The 23,138-nt window shown below is 40.4% G+C and overlaps 1 protein-coding gene across 1 annotated transcript in view; it reads right to left on the bottom strand.

Annotated features, from left to right (window-relative positions):
* Positions 1–23,138, bottom strand: part of AGPAT4 (1-acylglycerol-3-phosphate O-acyltransferase 4) — a 75,500-nt gene that overhangs the window by 30,827 nt on the left and 21,535 nt on the right. Inside the window, exon 3 of the mRNA XM_014951100.1 lies at positions 2,925–3,094. Coding sequence (XP_014806586.1) covers positions 2,925–3,094 — 170 coding nt within the window. The remainder of the gene's footprint in view (positions 1–2,924; positions 3,095–23,138) is intronic.

Here is a 23,138-nt window from a genome sequence, read left to right as displayed (position 1 = left end):
ATGCCAAAACAGGGCAGACAAGTACTAGAACAGATGCAGAAGAGAGGATGGCACGTGCAAGATTTCCTTTTCAGCAGCAGTGGACACAAAATCAGCTTAGTAAGATGTTGGTAGCTACCTAAAGTTTGCATAGAAACTTCATGGAGTAAAAAATTAAATAGCATGAAATATAAAACTCCTATGGCTCACAAAGGAGTCACAAAATGAAGGCTGGAGCAGCACTTAGAAATCTCTCTGGATGCTTGCCTTTTTCTTGTAACTTCTTTTCCCAAACATAATGGTTGTCAGCATAATGGTTCTTACATTCCAGATGTGCTGCCACACCAAACCCTGAAGCTTTGCACACTGCAAAGTCGTGGAAGGCAGCACAAAGTCAAACCAAGCTGCATCCCCAATCCCTACACAATCATCCACTTCGGCACTGCCCCCAGCCAAGTACCAGTATGCCAATACCAGCAATCCAAACAGCTAACTGACTGTATGTGTGTCTTTTTCAATTAATTTTTTTTTTAATATGACTTAAGATCAACCTTGTCCAGTTGCCCCAACAGGGAAATACACTGCTGTGCTGTGCAAAGATAGCTATGCAAATGAGAGCACATGGGAACTCTTTCTTCCTGGAACAGTTTCTGGGAAGTACAATCACAGTACATTACTCCAGACTGAAATAGTTGGGGTTTTTTTAAATAAATAAAGAAAGAACTCCCAGCATATAATAGTTCCTAAAAAAACCCTAAGTTTAGTAAAAATACGAACTAAGTAGTAACTGTAATAATCTTATAAAAAAAAGGAAAAAATATTGTAAGTTAGTGTAGCACAGTCGTTGTTCAACAGTTAACACTTCTATGTAGTGGTTTTCTTATACATAGGGAACAATATTAAAAAACTGAAACATAATCCTGATTACCTTGAAAAGCTACAAAAAATTATTAAAGCCAATGAAGATTGAATTCAACCACACAGCACCAATGTAAAACAAGAGATTTTTGACCTTGTAGGCCCCTATTAGTTTGTACAAAAATAATCCTTTAATTTTCTACAATGGTGCTTTTAGAAGCAGCACCTGACCCTCTAAAATGCAGTTTTATTTACAGAACTGTAGCCATTAGGCTTACAAAATTAGACAGACTATACTAAAGCACCACTGTATAATGAGCACATAGAAAGGAGAAGGGTTTTGGCACATACATCTGCCTGCCAGGAACGGGTTTCCCTACATCTCTTGCTGTCTCATGCTATCCAGCTCTGTGCTCAACTCCTAGACATGATGGTAGAATTGCTCCTCAGTAACCAGAGCCAACAGCCATTTGGGTAATATGCAAGGCCTGCAACCCTCACGTTTATTTTCCTGCAGTTTTATGGCCCCTTTTCATTATTTTAAGCAGACTGTCATTATTATAATTTGAAATTTGACTGAAGTGGTGTCTAAATGTCCAGAAAATGCAAAAAGTCCAAAGGAAAGGCCATAAAAAGTCACACAATCTAAGGTCAGGAGTTTTGACAGTGGCCAGTAGCAAAGTTAGAAGATGATGCTGCAGAAGACTGCCAAAATGAGGTTTTAGTCTGCTTTCTTAGGAGGGAAGAACTCTTGTCTAAATCCTTTGTAGACAGAGAATGTCATCACCACCTGTCCTGGTTTCAGCTGGGACAGAGTTAATTTCCTTCCTAGTAGCTACTGTGTTTTGGATTTGGTATGAGAATAATGTTGATAACACACACTATTTTAGTTTTTGCTAAGTAAAGACTATATTAAGTCAAGGACTTTTTCAGTTTCCCATAGAAGCTGAGAGGGGGCAAGCTGAGATAGGACAAGCTGGCCAAAGGAATATTCCATACCACAGACACCATGCTCAGTATAAAAATGGGGGTTGGCCGTAATATTCCATACCACAGACACCATGCTCAGTATAAATATGGGGATGGCTGGGGGGCAGGGATATGCGATCGTTGCTCAGGACAGCCTCAGCAACCCATCATTGGGCGGTGAGCAACTGATGGATATTCTTTCAACAACATCATATTATTTTTTTTCCTTTTCCTTTAATGTTCTATTAAACTATCTTTATCTCAATCCTTTTGTCTTTTTCCTTTTTCTCCCTTTTCTCCCTGTCCTACTCAGGGCAGGGGGGTGTGAGTGAATGGCTGAGTGGTCCTGGTTGCCATCTGGGGTTAAACCACACCACCACCACCAAAAAGTCAAGCTGGCTTAGGAAATGAGCTTGAATCATCCCCATGAGTTGAGAGGGGAAACAAAGAAACAACCCTGAAAACAAATGCTTGTGTACTCCTAGCCTAATGTAATAGTGTATTCAACTATGGATAATTCATTCCTCCCCCATCTCTTACTAGCTATAACCTGGTTACTGCTTTTACTTGAGATGGCAGCTCTTTCATTCTGAGAGACAGAGACCACATCATTCAAACACTAGCTGTGGATTTGTAAGACTACACTGGAGAAAGCAAACAAATTCTACAATTTGCTGGGAAAGAATCACAGAACAGCTCATCTTTCTGCAGCTCAACGAACCGTAATAGTCACCTATTACGTCTGTGCAAGTACACAGAGAGAAACAACTGCAGTAAACTCCACAGGTTTAAAAAAAAAAAAAAAAAAAAAATCTCTATCTCCTTCATCAGCTTCAACTGCAATTCTTTTAAAATCTCTGTGAATGCATAAGCAACCCTGTAACGCATTTCTTCAGGTTCACCTCTTTAAGCCTGGACAGTGGCTGAGTGAAATTCAGGCACAGATCTGTTAACTTTCAAAACCAAAGAATTTGTTGTTCAGGTTCACCTCTTTAAGCCTGGACAGTGGCTGAGTGAAATTCAGGCACAGATCTGTTAACTTTCAAAACCAAAGAATTTGTTGTTTTTTTTTTTTCCAAATCCAAGAAGAGAAAGTTTAAATGCTAAACAAAACTCACCCCCAAGACCCCAAATCTTTCACAAAAGTTCCAACCACAGAGAAAGTCAATTTCAAAGTTGTGATTAAGGATTACGATGGCATTCTCCTTCCCATACTTCTTGTAACTTTCTGGGTCAGTGTAGAGGGTGCAATTGGTGCCTGACCACCATTCCAGCAACATCACCATCTCTGGAATAAAGAACAAGAAATACATGAATGTATGAAGTACATGCAAAGCAACGAATCAGTAACATGTTGAAAAGCACCAGTCAGCTCAACAGGGCATGGCAAAGAAAGGGCTGTAATGAAGCTGAGATGCTGAACATAAACCATCCAGTTGCACATCTTGGTAGAGCAAGGGGAGGGACAGGGGAAAGAAGGGAAATAAGAAGACTGCATGGAAAGAAGGAACAGAACTTTTCCACGGTATATTGAGAAAAAAGGAGTTTCATTTGTTTGAAAATTGCAAATTCAGTGCTACAAATTATTTTATCAATATGCATGTAAAATTAGCATTTATGTACAACAGTACAACACAATTACATGAAGAACAGAACAAACCTGTAGGAAAACCAAACACAACAATTCCTCAGGTCCTCATGCTCCTCTAAAAACTGCACAATTATAGACCAGAAAGCAGTTTGGACACAACACCTGGAACCAGGTCTGTTACATGTACACCATATATCTCATTCTGTTAACTTGTCAGGTGTAACAGTCATATGCCCTGCTACAACTGACGCATTCTACATTTGACAGGGGTGTATCAATCACCCAGAGCAAAGCCAATAGCTCAGACTGGATGAAAAGCATCCATCCCCAAATCAAAGACAAGGTGGATGGCTGGCAAAGTGTGTAGAGCCAAGAATAGCTATTAATGGTATAACTGTCTGCACACCCCTTAGTTGATGAAGCAATAGGGGGACAGAGAAGGGGTGGGGAAACAGGAAAATCACTGTTAAACACCTCAAAATCACCCTGTATTGGCACCAGTTCTGTTCCCAAAACCTAACTGTAAGAAATGATACAAGAATTGGTAGGACAGCAAGGGCTGTTTAAAACACAGCTGTACTTAGAAACTGGAGAGTGGTTTCTCAGCAGTCTCCTAGTGACTATCATATAGCTTTCACCTTCCTATTTGCTTATCCCATTATCAAGCCCAAGCAAGGAGCAGGCTTTGTATTTGTTTTGCTTGTAACTATAAGCCTGACCACAAGACTTGTGAATCAAACCTTTATTTAGCAAAGTATCTCTGGGCCGGGGCATGGGAAGTTGAAGTGAGCCAGTAAAGCCAACAAGCTTGGAGAGCTCTATCTCCATGGAGATGGAAAAAGAAAACCCTAAAAGCAGTGGCTCTCCTCGAACAACCCATGTCCTGAGCTGGGTGGAAGACAGGACTAATGAGACTAATGAGAGCTGTCTGTCAAAACAGAAAAGAGGGATTAAGGGACACGTTTGCTTCCTGTCAAAGCTACCGCAAAACTTCTGCACTATGCAAAGCTCTAATGTGAGGGGTTGCTCTTTGCCAAGTGAAACATATTCCCTTCTCAGAGCATATCTGTGTCATATGAACGTCTGTGCTGGAAAGATGAGACATCTCAGAGCTCTCCTGGCTTCAGGCAGGCCTGAAAGCACCACAAATCCTCCTTCACCTCAGGGAAAATCAAAACCAGGCCAGTTGTTGAAACACTTCAGAAATCCTTTCAATTTAGGTCCCCTACTGGCCTCAACTAGTGACCGAAAACGGAAAACAGCTAGGAACAAGTCGACTACATTTTCAGTCATCATTAGCGAAATTAATTGCCCAAAGCTTTTGGATGACATTGTGCTGTACACTGCAGAATAGGCGCTAGTGACATGAATGAATTTTATCTAACAGTGTTGTAGCCAGGCTAATAGACAATCTCTATTCAAATAACATTACCATAATATGATAAAACCACGTTTATGGCACAGATAAATGATTGACTTGTCAGTCGCCCTGCTTATTTCTAATCAGGGCAGGTAACTACTACCGTGGCGGCAGTACATATCAGTCAATGCATGCTATTATGCATCAAAACAATAGTCAGAGATGTGGAAGGACACCTTAACTGCCATCAACAATGATTTCACTGGCTGGAAACCCATTTCCCAACAAAAGCCAAAGCTGTTCGTATCTCAGTGAGAGAGCTGTGGAGATCCAGGAGCGTATACATGGCTGGCTGCGCTTCCAGACTTCCACTGCTAAGAACTGCCTTGTGACACACATTCACAATTTTACATCTTTCCAAGCTTTCTATTGGAAATAAAAGCCCTCCACTCCCCAAAACACAGCAAAATTGACTAATAATTAGGAAGAAACCCCTCCACATAGTAATTTACAAATCTTTACAGAATCTACAGTCACATCCTGGAACAGAACACAATCTCAGAAAAGAAAGGAAGCTAGTGACAGGATTAGTTTGTCTTTTGCTTAACTAGGAACCCAACTAAGGGAAAAAGTAAATGTCAGATGGGATTTTCTCTTTTTTAACCTCTGCTGCCATTAAACCTATTGCCTAAAACAAACAAGTAGAAATGATGACTGTGAGGCCCTCTTGAAGAAAAAGCCATCTTTACCTGGGAAAAAACAACTTCAAAGCCATCCCACTTCAAGTGTGGGGTTTTATTTTGTCTCTTCTCAAGGAATTTGAACAAAACTAATTAATACATCCAAATCTCAGTATATAGGTGTGCCATATGCATAGAGCTCTTCAGGTACATATTTTCAGGCTCAAATACATTCCAAAAAGGCATAGACAAAAATATTTCTGTATGTGACTTGATTCTTCAGGCTTCACACAAGCAGGATTATTTTTTTTTTAATAAGTAGTGCAGAAATAGGTCCCTGTTCCTCACTTTGCATGCCCATTTATCACTGATGTGCTCAGGCAGTTGCTGCAGAAACACAAAATAGACACTGAACGCCTTGGTATTAAATACAAAATACAATAAATACCATCTGCCAGCCTTTAAGTTCTTAACATTTTTCTTTCCCTCATCTTCCCTACTCTTTCTTTCCCCTCCTTTCTCTTTGTGGTTCTCAAGCAATGATTACTGGTGTCAGTTTGTGCTACTCCTGCATCGTGTCACCAGTTTACTTCCGCAAGCCACCACAGATATTTATTACCCAGAAACTTGCTGTGGTGTCTCAGCTGCACAAGGTCACTCATACACACTCTCCCTCCCTCCTTCACACTGTAGACAGTCAGTGCAAATTTCCTCCTGTTTGTACACCAGTCAGACTGTATAACTAATAACCAATTTACATAGCGGGGGGGAAAAAGATTCTCTTGCTCCCAGCCAGGGCTGGTCCAAGATTTCTAAGGCTTCTCCCCATCCTTTTTCATAAGGTTTTGGAATTTGAACACTGCAAACGAGTTGGCAAATTCACATTCACATCCATCATGGGGGCTCCTACCTTGAAAAGCAACTCTTCCAGTGCCACTTCCACACAATTAAGCAAAGGAAGGGGAAAAAAACTTAAATAACCTTAAATCTCTAATCCCTGCTTTGAAGAGAGTCCTTGCAGTATGTTACAACTAGATTCAGGAGAGGTTGATGGTAGGGAGAAAACATGTCTTTAAATGCTTAATATGGATACTCTGCTTAATTGTTTTGAGGTTTTCTACCTTTCTGGAATAGGAAAACCCCTCTACCTTGCTAAACAGAACAGCCTCTACCTCCTGCAAGAGTATACTGCTCCCTAGCCCTTCACTGCACAAATCTGAACTGCCTTAATGCTTCCACTTGTAGCACAAATAACTAAAAAAAAAATAATCTCCAAGGCTGACCTGAACTATAACTAGTTATATGAAAAACATTTAAGGGAAGAAGGGAAACACACAGAGTTTACAGAGACTTGTTATTTTCCACCTCAAAGTTTTCAAGAATGAGTCATTAAAACAGTTAGCGCTGTTCTTCTATAGAAGTTGTTAGTAATTCCTTTAGCTAACAATTCTTGATAACCCACAGTAACATTTGCTTGCAAGATTAACCATAAAATGTCAATTTTAAAATGCAACTAAAAGCACAGTTATGTATTGACTCGAGAAGTACGATAACTTGAAGACCTCAAGTACATAAACTCTTGTAAACAGCAACAGAACTGTTTCTCTCCGTGATATTCTTCGTTTTCTTTAACCTATGTATCAATGCAACACCAAGAAAGAGAACTTTGAAATTCTTATTCTATGGTAAAAGCATAGTAAACTCTCCAATACAAGTAAAAGGCAAGACAAACGGGCAAATGGTGATCATCATTGCAGAGACCAGAAAGAGTGAATAGCTACATGATGAATGAGTACACTGCACAGAAGACTGGGGAAAGCATTAAAAATAAACAATATGTAAAAAATATGTAAAATATGTAAAAATAAGGCTAAAGATAGACTGACGGGTAGCGTAGTCCAGTCCATGCCTGCCTGTGGAAGAATGATTTACAATAATAACTTACTACCCTTCCAGATTTTCAGACTACATCTACTAGGCGCACGTCCTAAACATTTCCCATAGAACAAATTAAGTCTACAGGTAACTAAGAAGAGCAAGTCTATGATCTTCTCTGGACTACTCAAATGCAGTCTGCCCTGAACATTACCTACCACATTAACTGCAAAGCTACCTAGGAGATTTGCAAAACATTTCCAAGTATTGATGCCTCCACCACAGCCTCCTCACACAGGCTATTCTACTGCTTCACTCTGCCACCTAACCTGACCAGTCATTTATTTCTGGTGCCTACTCCCTTCTTCTCTGCAGGAGCTACAAATAATTATCAAGAAAACTTAAAGGCAGCAGTTCCGTAAGCTTGCACTGATTAGGTACATGAAACCATTGGAGCTCAGAGCTGGAACATGATTACTCGTCTACAAGAAAAAATTTCAAATAACTTATTACTATAAAAAACCATATATATATTCCCTGTGAGGGGAACAAAAAAGCTAGTTCTTCAGAAAAAAACCTGCAGCTGGAAAGTTAAGCAATGCCTTCCCTCTTTCCCCAAGATGAGGGAGTGAACACTCATGGAGCCCAGCCAGACAAGGCATCGACTCTCCTGTTTCAAGCAGATTCCCTCCCATTCTTTACTCTGCATTAGCAGCACATGAATGTGTAGTGTGAGCACCAATGAGATGTAATGGAGTAAGCTGGTCCACTCCAAGACAGAAGTCTCGGTCTTGAACCTGTACGAAAATGTATAAGCCAACTGGTTTAGACAGAAGAAAAAAATAAATTCCAGCCTCCTCTTGCCTCAGCACTACCACCCATTACTTACATTACCCATTACCCGCCATTTACCCTAGCTAGTGATATAATCACTGTTATCTTTGAACTTCTTTTCTCCTCCTTTAAAGCTGTTTTGCAGCAGAAGGTGGGAGGCTGATGTTGGGGGAAATCATGTGCACAAATTTAAAAACAAAAACAAACAAACAAAATCTTTCTCTATTGGTTGTAGGTCTGTTTTTGGAGATTTTTTGCCCCAGTCTAGTCAGGAGATCCTGTAAGCAATTCCCTTGAATGAATGCAGCTCCTTTGATGAGTTACGTGGCTGTGCTTTTAGGGACAGAAATCACCAATCATAGGAATTATGATTCTTAATTCCCTACTCACCACAATAAGTTACTGGATGCACTTGCATGGAAAGAGATAAACATGGACAGCCCTTTCATATACTCAGGCTCTGAGACCCATTTATTTCAGTATTTGTCTGCAGGAAACTCTTTTAATGTACTTTTCTTCACTAATCTTATACTCCAACAAAGACAATGTGCTGCTTTTGCCACAAATGATTGAGGTCAGTCAGTATAGCATGTGCTGATCAAAGGAGTTAGTACCAACAAACCAAAAAAGTGAAAGAAAACAAGCCGCTTGGCAAGTTCCTATGACACCAATGTTTGCTTCATAGGGGCTTGAAACCAGGCAGTTGCATCTCTTCCAGATGTGGTTTATTGCCCAAACCACTGGCTTTTTCCTACTGTGCACAGGAGCACCACCACAGAGGAACTGCTTAGCAAATCCAAGAACGGTTACAGAGCACTGTCTCACAGTCACTGTGCAAGAAGAACACCAGTCTCATTTCAACACTTTCTTTTAAGCAACTTCCTATATACACACATACTGAAAATATTTTTTTCTTCATGCATCCTTGGTCTACTTATATGTCTTACTGTTTTTAAGCCTGCATATCTTTAATTTAAGAAATACTGTCCCTACTTAGCTGCTTTGAGTAAACCTTTTCACTGTTAAGAATGGTACATTATGACCGTCGGGTTTATGATGAAGACCTCAAGGTTCAGTCCTTCATGAGAAATAGTTACCAGCAGGACCAAGATGACAGCCTGAAACAAAGTCCAAAAGCTACCAACCTCCAGCTAGCAAGCAATCCCCAAGAAGTTTTGGGGAAGAAGTTACTGATGCTCTTAAAGAAGACGGTTAATTGAGAAGATGAAACAATATACATCTGTCCTGAACACACACGCATGTTTTCCACATTGGTGGATTCATGTAAGTGACTTCTGCTTCCTCTCAAAGAAAGCCTAGTCTATATTATACTAAATCCAGTCAGAAGATAGCTGGAAAGGATGATTATGACCTTATGGTTTCTGTACCTTCAGCTAATATCACTGTTCCACAGACAATTCCTTGTCTTTGTCCTGCATCACTACTCTCCCCAAATCCACAGGTACTAACCCTTCTTCCTCTCAAAGGCTAACCGATTGTTAATGAAACAGTAGAAGAGTACAATTAACCACTGTAAATAGCAGATGTGTCCCTAGAGAAAGAACAGGATACCATAAATTAGTCAAAAAAAGGGAATACAGAGATAAGCACAAAGGGAACAGAATTGCTAACAAGGCCAAAGAAGAAGTCACTTGAACTTTGAGTGAATCATCCCAATTAACATAGTAAAAACCCTGCCCTCAGGTAGGGAGAGCCCCTTAACAAAAGCCCCCTCCACGGAGAGTGCTGTAGTAAGAAGAGAGGATTCTGTGACGTAAGAGACGAGACACAGCACCAACCAACCGAGTGAGGATGAGTAAGTGTAACTGCAGAGAGTACCCATAACTGTTGTTTCACTGTTGCTCCAAACGCATAAATGCTTGCCCCGTGCCAACCGATGTGTGCTCACTTTGTGGGAGAACCACCTAGCACCCATCTCTGCCCAGAAATGAAATAAACAAGTATCTCACCTGTATATGTACATCGTACACCAGGTACGTATGTATATTGCACACCAGGTTAAAAGAACTCAGATTTGGGACAACAGGATGAATAGATAAATTAACCTTTGATCAACTGTTCTCAATCTGAATTTAACATGGAGATTGCAATTTCTCTTTTCAGCTTGAAGAAGGACTTCTGCATGCAAATCCCTGCCAGTTTTCTGGGTATATCAACTGGTCTAATAAGAAACAATACCTGTATTATCCATTTTTCCTAACTCTATCGCAGCTGTCTTCAGCCAATCAGACAACATCATCCCAAACAGTAAAGACCAGCATCACTGTAACCAGTAAACACTACAGCATCCTGTTATCCCTGCGGACAGGCACTGTCTGTCACAATACTTCATGAGGGGAGAGAGGAGATTTAGATTAGAGGGGAGATTTAGATTAGATATTAGGAAGGAATTCTTTACTGTGAGGGTGGTGAGGCACTGGCACAAGTTGCCCAGGGAATCTGTGGATGCCCCATCCATGGAAGTGTTCAAGGCCAGGCTGGATGGGGCTTTGAGCAACCTGGTCTGGTGGGAGGTGTCCCTGCCCAGGGCAGGGGCGTTGGAATGAGATGATCTCTAAGGACCCTTCCAACTCTAACCATTCTATGATTCTATGATGTAGTATAACAAATAGCATTTCACACAAGTGATCTCCACCACCCTCAAGAAAAGCAGGTTGGGACAGCTTTCCCTAAACCATGAGAGAAAGGTACATAAGGAGTATGAGGAAAAATTTTGCTCTGTCCTTACTAGATGGAAGCATCTTACCTAAGCAAGCAGTAGCTGAGGTCCAGTTTCTGTGAATATTAGATTATGCGTTTTATTAAATTATTCAGTACTTGATGTGCACAAACTAGGAAGCCTACTATGTTCATCTGTATGAGCACTGACAGGCATAAGAGATGAGTGCTAGGAGAGGAAACATGGAAAGAGTAGGTGAGAAACAACTTAAAAGGAGGTGTTAAGTGTTCTGCAGCGATCAGTAGTACAGCATTTGATAGCTCTTATCAGTTAGTTTAGTTTGGGCTTCCACAGCAACCACTTTCTAAACAGACAACCAACCAACCTTCATACTCTGGCACACGGACCCACACTGGGACAAAGCAAAACACCACCTGATCCATCACACATCTCTCTCCTGGCATGCCTTCATCAAGTATGACCCTGCATCATGCCTTACCCAGGGGAGCATGAAAGGACTAACTGCTGTGTCCCACTGATGAAGTTGTTGGAGCAGTGATAGCTTAGAGGAACAGTACAACAGTATGAGGTTACTTCAGTTCTCATTTTGATGGTTAGGGTGGCATATTACTGTCTAAATCCCAAAACAGAAGCTTAAATGAGAGCAGGGTGACCTATATTAAGCATAAGTAAGTGCCATCTTAAATTGATAGACTCAAAAAAATCAAATTCAGTAATTATGCAGTGGTTACAAATCTACTCCTGAACTTTTATAAAACACCAAATACATGGACAAGTACCACATATCTGAGTCTCTATGATTTCTTTTCAAGCTCCTTCCCAATACCAGAAGGACTAGGAGCAATTTGCTCTGAATAAAAGTTTAATAAACTTTCAGAAGAAATATCAGCTATCTACAGGACTTACATCATGTAAAAACAGAGGATAAAAAGTAAATAATTGAAGACGCAAATACAAGTAAAAAATTCACTAGGTAACAAGAAGAAAAAATTCCAAATATTGTTAAACACGGGAGCCACTAGATGGGCACAGTCAGTGAAAGAATTTTTCCAGTCTTTACCAAGATTTCAGAGACCAGAAAGAAACACCTGATACAACTGTAAAATTTAGCATGGTTCAGGCCAAAAAAGAACCCAACTGCTAGTACAGAAAAGGCCAGGAGACACAGACTGGAAGCAAAAGTCAGCAACCTAAGTTTTAAACAAAATAGATTTTTGCTTCTTGTTCCTCAATAACTGAGGTCATGATATTTCTTTTTGTGAAAAGACAGCACGAGTAAGTCAGGTTGGCTTGGATTTAAGTGAATGGGAGAGGAGGGCAATAGACGGATAATCTGTTCCACTGGGATAGACCCCAAAGTCTGCTGATGAACCTCATACTTCATTTGATTATGGAAAGATATTTTTTCATATTATTTGAGAAAAACATATGTTACGGGTTAACCCCAGTCAGCAGCTAAGTCAAGTAGGTAGGAGGAGCTGCACTTCTGTACCAACTGCTTCTGAAGCAGCTCAACCCCCCTTATACATTGCCAATATCTTTTTAATTCAGAGTGCTGTGGACCTCAGACCCTCTATACCCCCAGAGGATTGGGATGTTATGATGCCCATCTTGATATACTGTTCCCCAAAACTTTATCTCTCATGAAGGTCCTTCTTTGTTTTATGGCAGTATCAGCTTTCAGAGAAATCTGGACTATTCTTTTCCCTTTCTCAAACACTTCCTCGGCTGTGTTGCCCCAAACTAAGTATGACAAAGGTGGGTTAATAACCCTGATCATCAGCAGCAGGAAGGCAGCGGGGGGAAGAATGAGTGATGTGAAAGCAATCACCTCCCACAAGCAGATCAGTGCCCAGCCTGTCTCGAAGTAACGTCTGCCTTCCAGAAATCAGCCTTCCTCTCAGTTTTTATTGCTGAGTGTGACATTATATGACATGGAACATGCCCTTGGTCAGTTCAGATCAGCTGTCCTGGTTGCACCCCCTCCCAGCTTCTTGCACATCCTCAACCTACTTGCAGGGTAGACAGACAGAGTGGGAAAAAAGAGAAAGCTGTGATGCTGTGAAAGCACTGTTCAGCAATAGCCCAAACTGGTGTGTTATCAACACTGTTTTAATTACAAATCCAGAACACAGCATCATACAGGCTATTAAGAAAAAAAAAATCCGTACCAGCTAGACCCAGTACAACTATAAAGAATTCACTCTTTATGATTAAATTCTGTCTCTGAATGGTGCGCAGACTAATGACTACAGCAAATGACTAAGACAGTCATTCAGTTATTCCTACCCAGGATGAGAGAAATGTCTTTAGATAAGCAACTGTGTCCCAACAACAAAACAAACACTTTTGCCCCAGTATCACCAGTAAGAAAGCAACAAGGAAGTGGACAAGGAAACAGTTATGAAAATAAAGATAATGCAAACTCATAATCTAAGGAATTTCAGCTCGGGGAGACCCAGATAACCTCCCAGAATACTGAATCAAGAGGTGAAATGAAGTCTTATCACACAAATAGTTTCAGATTGTCTCAGCACCATATTTTTAAAAATAATCAGGCCTCAGTACTACATGGAACAAAAATAAAACAAAAACAAAATAAAAGCTATTCAGTAGAGATGTCTGCAAGAGTTGGAATTTAGAAAAACAAACCCTCTATAATTTTTCAGAGGAAAGTCTGTATGTCCGTATCTGATAACTCTGATTTTATAGACAAAAGAGAGACTTCAAATCTAACACACCCAGGCTATATCAAGACATTCATATAGTACATTTATATAGCATTTCATTCATATTCATGAAAGAAATTGCTATTAAACCAAAGAGAAAGTGAAGATTAGTAAACAGCTGTAAAGAAGAGCTAAATAAAAAAGTGCAACTATCTGTTTTTGTTGCGTTGTGGTCAATTTGGACAAAGAAGGACCTCCTTGAAATGTTTCTGAGGACTAAAACATTTGCCAAAAATTAATAAATTTTGTGGATGATACGAAGTCAGAATGCACGTTAAGAATCAGATGACCTTGAGAGTTAAGGTAACAAATTGAATTAATTTTGATAGGACAAGATCAGTGTGTGATGCCTTGCAGAACTAATAAAATAGAGCCTCATAATTTGGAAATGATAAAGAGAGATATCTGGGAACATTAGCTTGCCACTGAAACTTTCTGCTTTGTTCCTCGTATGCAGTTTTAAGAAGGAGAAGATGGCATTAGGATGTTTGTTCCTGGATAGAAAGGGAAGAATGCATTGCACTACAAGATAATCTCTGGGCCAGCACATCAGTACCAGACATCCACGCTCAGGAAGGAAAACATGAAATAAAGCAGATACAGACCAGGGCTACCAGGATGATGGGAAAAGAGAAAAGCTTGGCTCTTTTGAGCTATCAAACAAGCGCTGAGAAAGGATTGGGTCGCTCCCCACAAATACAGTTTAAGGATGCGGTAAGTTAACAGTGCAGAAAAAGAACAATTTAAGCGAAATAGCACTAGTGTAAAAACAACAGTGTCTAAGTGACTGAAAATACAGGTATCTGATATTCTGAAGCTGCTTCTAGTTAATTTGACAGATTAAAAATACCTAAGAGTTTTATAAATTGAATGAGATTAATCTTAAAAAGAGTACATTATACTGCTGCTAGAAACAGTACTAATGTACTTCAATGACACAGGAACTCCTTTCTAATCCTATTTCCTGTCATTAGAAAAAAAAGCGAGATTTTTCCAAACAGACTGTCATCTTATGACGGTGTACTCCCCCGCTCCCAACAACCTGACCTTTATCTCCTGTAACTCTGTCCCAGCAATAACCACTCGTAGCGATCATAAAAGATGTGTCTGGTTGCGATGGCAAAGTAGATTCAGGGGAGGTAGATGACACAGTATCCAAGGTTAACTCGATCAATGCGCCCACCTAACCACAATATGGCTAATATGCAAATATAAGTCAATCATCTTACTCCTATAAATAGTGAATAGCTCAAGAGCCCATTGAGCTTGCCTACACAACATTGGGCTGCACACCAGGATCTCCCCTTGAGGAGGGATGCCTCACGAGGTTACTCCTCAAGGTTGAGAGACTCCTTGCCACAGCAGATTCTTGCTAAGTGATAAACAGCAAACTAAACTTTGAAGCTTCGCTAGGATTCTATCTTCGATTGATTGTGCACATATAATCCTTAAGCCATAAACTGTTGACTAGGACTGGATCCAGTCACACCAACACTCCTCTGTGAGGAGTTCAGAAAGCAAGGGGGTCCTCTCTGAACCTCGTGACTCAACCAGAGGGTCTCCCTGACGGTTTTGCACCAAGCGTACATTGACTGTCATCTTATGACGGTGTACTCCCCCGCTCCCAACAACCTGACCTTTATCTCCTGTAACTCTGTCCCAGCAATAACCACTCGTAGCGATCATAAAAGATGTGTCTGGTTGCGATGGCAAAGTAGATTCAGGGGAGGTAGATGACACAGTATCCAAGGTTAACTCGATCAATGCGCCCACCTAACCACAATATGGCTAATATGCAAATATAAGTCAATCATCTTACTCCTATAAATAGTGAATAGCTCAAGAGCCCATTGAGCTTGCCTACACAACATTGGGCTGCACACCAGGATCTCCCCTTGAGGAGGGATGCCTCACGAGGTTACTCCTCAAGGTTGAGAGACTCCTTGCCACAGCAGATTCTTGCTAAGTGATAAACAGCAAACTAAACTTTGAAGCTTCGCTAGGATTCTATCTTCGATTGATTGTGCACATATAATCCTTAAGCCATAAACTGTTGACTAGGACTGGATCCAGTCACACCAACACTCCTCTGTGAGGAGTTCAGAAAGCAAGGGGGTCCTCTCTGAACCTCGTGACTCAACCAGAGGGTCTCCCTGATGGTTTTGCACCAAGCGTACATTGAATCTTGTTAAACCACTGTCACATTTACTATCAAATTTTGTTAAAATTTCTGTTTCATAGCAATAAAAATATTGCTGTTTCTGTCTCACAAGTGAAGTGCATCACTCCATCCATGACACTTAGAGACCAATCCCGCCTCTCTTCCATCACTGCTCGAGAAACACACTGCAGAGCTATGCTACCACGGGCTGCAAGGAGCATTCACTGGACAAGGAGGAAGCAATATGCACAGGCTTCTGTTTAAGCAGGGGAGCACCAGTCAGCAACCCTTCCCAAAGGAGTTCTCAGCTGAAAATCACCTTCCAGGGGCCAGGATCTGAAAATTCAAGTACGCATAAAAGCAGATGTGACCTAAATTAATAGATGTCACAGTCTTAACTTCTATTTATTCAATCACAATTGACTTCTTTGACATAATGAATCACTAGCATTATTTATCATTTCCTTAATTATAGGGCTATCAACATTGTCCATACTTAGGACTTAAACTTTCACTCAGAACAGCCCGCACATTCATGTGACTGAGTTTTTTTGCCATGTGCATTGCTTATATGTACTAATTAGATCATCTAAAGATTAGGAAAGTTATTTGACTCTTAGGAGAATCTTTCATCTTTAATCCACATATTTACAAAGAAAACCTATTTTTACACAATTTCTCTCCTTCTAGCATGTATTCTTAGAATTGTGTTAATTTCTACATAAAGCAAGTTTATCCTCTTTAGTTTCAAAGCTAACAAAAATTTGGACTTTGGAACGAAAGCATTTTGGAACAAAATAGCACTTCAAGAGAGAAAATCCCATTGTTTTTATTGCTCTAAATCCATGCCTTCAACTTGTTTAACCTGTGTTTTCAGGTATTGATGAGAACAGATGTGATTTTCTCTCAGAGGAAAATGACTGATGATAAGAGACTACCAGGTGCCATAGAAAGCAATCTCTAGCACAGATCGGAAGAAAAGTGAATCTGATGAGGAAACTGAGCAAAAGGTAATTTAAATCCTAAGAAAATTTGCAGTGCTTTGAAATAAATCCTCTAGTTACTCTAAGAGACACATTTCATAGAGGTGTAAACATATAAAAAGAAGGAATTACCATTTCTGCAGAAAAAGAAAACTAGGCGTAATGGCATCTAAGGTTTCTGTACTTTTCCAATATTTTTGTTTGCCTTTTGATTTCAGATAACCAGCGCACTCATGAGAAATACCCACTTATTACTAGAAATAACATGCTACAAACAGTTTATTTTTAGGAATTAAGCCAAAGCAGAGAACGTCTTCTTATGCACAACATACTCTATCTGAATTTCAGGACAGGAAACAAAAAGCTGACTGAGTACCTGTATTTTATCATCAGAGTTAAGGGTGAATAGCCACAGAACCTCTACCACTTTGAGAACATTCTTCAGAACAAAACCATTACTCATTTTTCACTTGCATTCCATGAATTCCCTGTCTCTGTCTGTAATCTTACAGCATCTCATCACGTGAAGTCTTGAGAGACAAGAACTATGTCCCGGTGCTTATTTTAGCTTCTTAATCCCTAACAGTGACTTTCACAAAGCGTTCTTTAAAGGGACAACAAGGTCAGAAACTACAAATCAAACAAATGGCTTTCATGAATTAAAAATAAAGTACTACAGATCAAATATACCTATCAAGTGCACAGAAAGCTTGATTTTTGTACTGGGTGTAGTTTGTAACCCCTCAAACTGAAGTTATCCAAATATATAAATATACAAAACGCCCCAGTTTTTCTTACCAAAGACTGTAATACACATCAGAAATAGTACATGCACAGAAAGCATACAATATTACACCACAGGAAGGCACACCACCGCCTCTCAAATTACATTTTGTTTGATTGTGCTTGCATGAATATTTCCTCAAAACCTAAGTGCAGGAAGAAAGTTAGAAAAATAATCCACAGGCAGAACACTGCAAGCTGCTCGGCCAGCCTGCAGCTGATGCTCCAGCAGGCAGGGATGTGAAGATACCAGTAACCTGCACAACCTCTCACAGCTCAAACCAAAAGGGTGCTGCCCCCACAAAAGCATTACTGGCTTCCTACTCTATAATCTCAGTGGCTCAATGTAACACTGCAGAAACACTCGGCAGAGAGGTAACTAGCTTCTTGCTTTTCCATGTCTGCTGCAAGAGTGTTGTACTCTTAGAATTATTTGTGTTGAATACTTTTCCTAGGAAACACAGGTTTAGCTTACATGGTATGTGGCAACCTTGCATAATGATCAGGCTCAGAGTTTATGCTCTTCTATTCAGTTTCCAAAAAGACAGCCTCTGACAGTTACAAAAGGCAGACTGTGCTTCTCTGGTAACCAAGAGATTTTCCTATTCAGTGCTTTGCAAATTATGAAGAGTAGCAGTCAGACATACCATTTCAAGTAGGTGCAGGAGGAACAGATAGTGCTTCTTTTTAAAAGGCATGATCTGACTTGTCACAGCAGTAGCAAAATGAAGACCCATCATGCAAACAAGGCGTGCACGTGTAGGGAGTAGAGAGGTATCACAAGATCAGATGCATACACACTACTGATATTTCTTTCAACTTTATCACAAGTATTACTAGCATAACAGAATCATAGAAAAAAAATAGGAAAAACTTCAAAATTTAAGCATGGGATATAATATCACACAAAGTATATCAGGTACCAGAATCTTCTCCCATGACAAAGTGATTAAAACTCCACAGAAATCCCAGAACAAAAAAAAAAAAAGTAGCCTATTGCAAGAGTCAGTGATTTCCTTGAACTTAGCTAGAGAATTCCTTTCTGAATTAACTCTACCACCTTTGTTGCCCCAAGTTTCTCAAAATTAAAGATACACAGGACCTACATGACTCACTGACTTAGATGAAGTGTTTATCAGCTCGCAAGGTGTTGTAGACAAAGCTATCCTCTTCCCATCCTGTAGGTCATACAAACTACTGATTTACAATGGACCGAAATACTCTGTTTTAAACCATGCAGACTGACATTTTCCCTTTGCATTAGGAAAACTTACAGCTTTTTAAGATCAACCCTTCTTGATGGCCATCTAGACTTCTTGCAGGACTTCAGCCACTTGAAATTAAGAGAAGCACAGTAATAGCCCCAGTTCAGTTCTGTTTGCTATACCTGACCCAACAAGGGCAGACTGTGGAGTTGTTAGGTTGCCAGCTGGCACTGTGCCTGAGGTCTTTGAGGTTCTGTGCAGGCCATCTGGATCTTCTCTAAAAGTCTTGCCTAAAAAGTTGGAAAGCAGAAAGCCAGTGCAAATAAACATTATTTAGCATTTGACTTTACTGACCTTATTGGAAGGCTTAGACAATAACCTCCTGTTTTATCAACACTGCTACTTCAAAGTCTTTGCAACAGCTTTCACCACAACAGAACCAAGAAGGGACTGGAAGAGCCTAGAAGTACTCCAGCTCCCTCTCACTACGGGCCTATTACTTGAAAACTGTGTAATTTTAACCAGTTCAGATCTTTCAAGTCAGGACTAGAAGAAGCAATGTCAGCAAGTTCAGCTGAAGGACAGATATCACTCATGACCTAGGTTGCTGTGAGCATCATTACAACTTTTTTCTGACTGCCAAGGGTGTGACTGAGTAGCTTGTGAGAAAACAGCATCACAGTAGAGGACAACACTCCTGCCACATGGCATGCAAAGGCTCCTGCAACAGCCTGGCTCTGTGGGATGAAGCTTGCATGGAGGCTTCCACAAGGAAGAACTTGACCCAGAGTCCTCCAAATCCATATGTTGTAGCATATTAAATCACTCCTTGACACAGTACAGCAGTTGGCCAAGCAAGCAGATCTTAAAATTTAGCAAGGAAGATTTTGATTTATGAACTTCATGCAAGAGGTACATCCTCTTGCAGAGAAAGATGAACAGGAGGGAGGAGAGCTTCTTCTACAGGGGGTCCAGAACAAGGGGTCAGCTCCAAATATGAAAAGGAAGTCTTTCTCTGCTTTTAATTAGGAAAAAATAGCCAAGCAGCAAAGGAAAATAAATGTAAAACAAGACTCAAAAGTCTGTTTTAAAAAACACTTTGATATTCGAACCAGAGTGGGCCATTTATCAAAAAAACACAACAAAACAAACCGCAACTCAACAAGGAACGTGTACAGAAAGTTGGGTTTCTCTAACATCCCTAGGTGGGGGGCACAGAGGAAACCCTAGGCTGGCCACAGAGCTCACGTGCCATTGCTCACCTCTTAGATGTAGAGAGTGAAGGCAGGGCACGTGGTGTACAGAAACAGTCTCCAGGCAAGGCAGAGTTCTTTTACAGAGCACAGGGCACGCACAGGCTGCTGAAAGAGGAGCTCACTGACAACTGTTCAAAGGAAAGCTCTATGTAGAGGTAGCCTGTGACTGGCAAAGAAGAATAAGCTAAAAGGAACACTTCATAAATGTGCCATTTGAAATACTAATGTACAAACAAAACTACCACTTTAAAGTGATAACAACCACCTCCTCCCAACACCTAGTAATTTGTCAACATAACTTCAAGATAAAAATCATAGATTCAGAGAGTGTTTGATATCTTTTGCAGTTAAAAACCAAACTAACTAACCAACCAACGCCAATCCTACCCCTCCAGCTAACTCTGTACACTGTAAGAATCAAATGCAACTTCAAGCTGAAATGTGATTTTTGCATTAGTCATAAGTAAACATTAGTTCCTGAAGATTGATGGTAGAGATATTTATTTTCCCCATTCCCCTCCCCCCCAAATATACACTGACATTTACTTAAGTTGGCCAGATCCTCAACTGGCATAAAAATAGTCCTCAACTCCAGTGTAGTCACTGTTACACCGTGCTGAGTTACACAAAATAAGAATTAGACTCATCACACCCGTTACAAAGCTAAAGCTGTATCTGTGGTTTGATCTTCTTGGCAATTTAACCTCAACGCTTGCTTAGTCATAGAATTAAAACCTGCATGTACACGTGCACAAACTGGCTAGTGTAATAAGTGAAAAACATGTTGCTTTATTGAAACATTATAGCTGTAATTTTGAAGGCCGACATTACACAATAGTTCTGCTGCTTGCTGTGCCTCAGCTCCATGAACATGATCCATTTCATTTTCTAACAGAGTGAAGACAACACTTTATTGATAAAAAGTGTTTCACCCTTTTTGATGGGATGCCATCAATGTTTTCTCAAATGAAATATACCAAACGAGATAAACTACAGTTTAATACGGCCAAGCTTGTGTTCCTGTAACACAGCCAAGCTGTAATTGCTTTGGGAACCAAGATCAGAATCAGATTTAATGCAAGATCTTAAATGTACAAGCCTTCAACTTACCCTGAAAGTCAAAGTATTTCAGATCCTCAGAGGGGCTATGATACGAACCGAGAAGTTGTGGTTAAAACCTGTACATTAAGGCACGCCTCCAGTATTTGAGGAAGCAGCACTGATCTGGGCACAACCCTTGCACAGGACCTTTCCAGTCGCTGCAGGTGTACTGGCACACTACCTCATTTCCCAGCTTCCCCCCCCAGTTCCCATTCCCATATTGCCCTCCCCCTCAAAAGACACACTGATCATTCAAGTTTGACCAAAAAGATTCTCTCTTTCTAATGTAAAGCCCACAAAATGTTAAAACACCATTTTTCTTCAGGTGAAGAAGAAATTTTAAGTCAACATATGTATTCTTGAAGCAAGAGGTTTCAATTGATGCTGCATCCTCTAGTGCAGTCCTGAGATAGAGGGGTGGAATAATACAGAAACAAGTTTTGTTCCTTTCGCCACTGTTCCTTTTAAACTATCTCCATACTGAAAGTTAAAAGCAACCCTCCCTTCTGAAAAAAACCAACTGCATACTTCAAACATTTCATTTCACAGCTTTTTTCCGTCTTTTATCTCTACACAATCTGCCTACAAAACAGCTGCTTCTCTCCAAGTTACACAGCGTGAGGAACAAAGCCAGCCTCGCAAGTACAACGGGTTTAACACACACACAGATCTGCAGTAGTCAGTGTTTTGAAATGCTCTTTTCAAATCCTTTGGGGAAATTAATTATTTAACAGCCACGTGTCAGAGATATTTGTCTCATATTTGAAGGCTCCTCTTATCCTTTTTCCCTGGGGAATTTAGCAATACTCCTACGTTTCAACAGACCAGCAGTTCCTCGTGGCAACAGGATCAGTCAGTGCAGATAACAATCAAGCAGGCATTTCATCCTGCTCCTGTGTCCACCAGGACTGTCCCCAAAGGCCAGCACACGACTCCTTGTTGAAGACCTAATGAGGCACTGACGGGAGCTGCAGGAATGACCTTCCAATTGTAATACCAGAAATCAGTAGAAGTGCCCTTCCAGACAGACAAGTTGGTCCCATGGGTTTGTTTTACTAACATTTATTTTTCATATGTCAAGAAAGACATCCTACAAATGCACCCATCTTCAACAGGCACTGCTCACATATGAGAGCAGACAACCTTCCTATTCCTTTTTTAGTCCTTTTAAAAGACCTGTTTAAAAATGCAATCATGATTACAGGACTTTTCTACAGCAACAAATCAATGACACAAACTGGAAATAAAGGAGAGACTCTAGCATTCAGAGTCTTAGTCTTTGTATGAAGGCCAGAGACAGCATTACCATTCCCACCCCATTTGGAGCAAAGTATTCAACAGTACAACCTTCTCATATTGCTCACAGGAACCACCTTTGAAAAACAGTCCTGAAAATTACTACAGCACTCAGGGATCCCACATAACACAAGAAGAACCTAACATACCACTGCTTCTCATAGAGGTCCAATTCCCATTTTTCGAACACAGACATAAAACTTTTCAAGGACTTCTTTACATGGCATACACATTGAGTAGCAGGACATCAAGTCCTGTCTTCCACATTAAGCTTAAGTCAATAAGTCTAACAGTGCAACCCACACAGCTTGGGATGCTCCTGGGACATTGTTTGCCCTTCTGCTCACCTGCACTTGCACTGAAAATATAACCCAATCCAGCCAATGAAAGCACTTTTCTGAATACTGCAATGTTAATATCCCCCTCCTACCTTTTGCCTTTGTACAAAGAATAGCATTACAAAAGCTTTTCACATAGGCCTTACAGATAAATGGTTTGAGTTTGAACGAAGTAACAGATTCTTTAGTTCTCTACAGCCAGCTTGCCAATACAGAGTCCTCAGAAAACTACTTGTGCCCATTACACATCTTTAGATGAGATGCCATATGAGCTAGGGAAAAAGCCTGAAAAATGTTAGAGAATGGTAGGAGTTTGTTTGCTTTAGGAATAAAAGAAAAAATCCCAATAAAGGACTCTCCACAGCATTCGAGGGTGGTACAGGAAAGGAGCTCCTTTACAGCAGAAAATCTATATTAATGAGGGCCCCTGTCAAAAGCC

Source organism: Calidris pugnax, unplaced genomic scaffold (genome assembly GCF_001431845.1).
Source record: "Calidris pugnax isolate Ruff unplaced genomic scaffold, ASM143184v1 scaffold24, whole genome shotgun sequence".
In the NCBI taxonomy this organism is placed as follows: Eukaryota; Metazoa; Chordata; class Aves; order Charadriiformes; family Scolopacidae; genus Calidris; species Calidris pugnax.
Note: the sequence above shows the minus strand (reverse complement) of the source record. Positions and strands in the feature narration are given on the sequence as shown.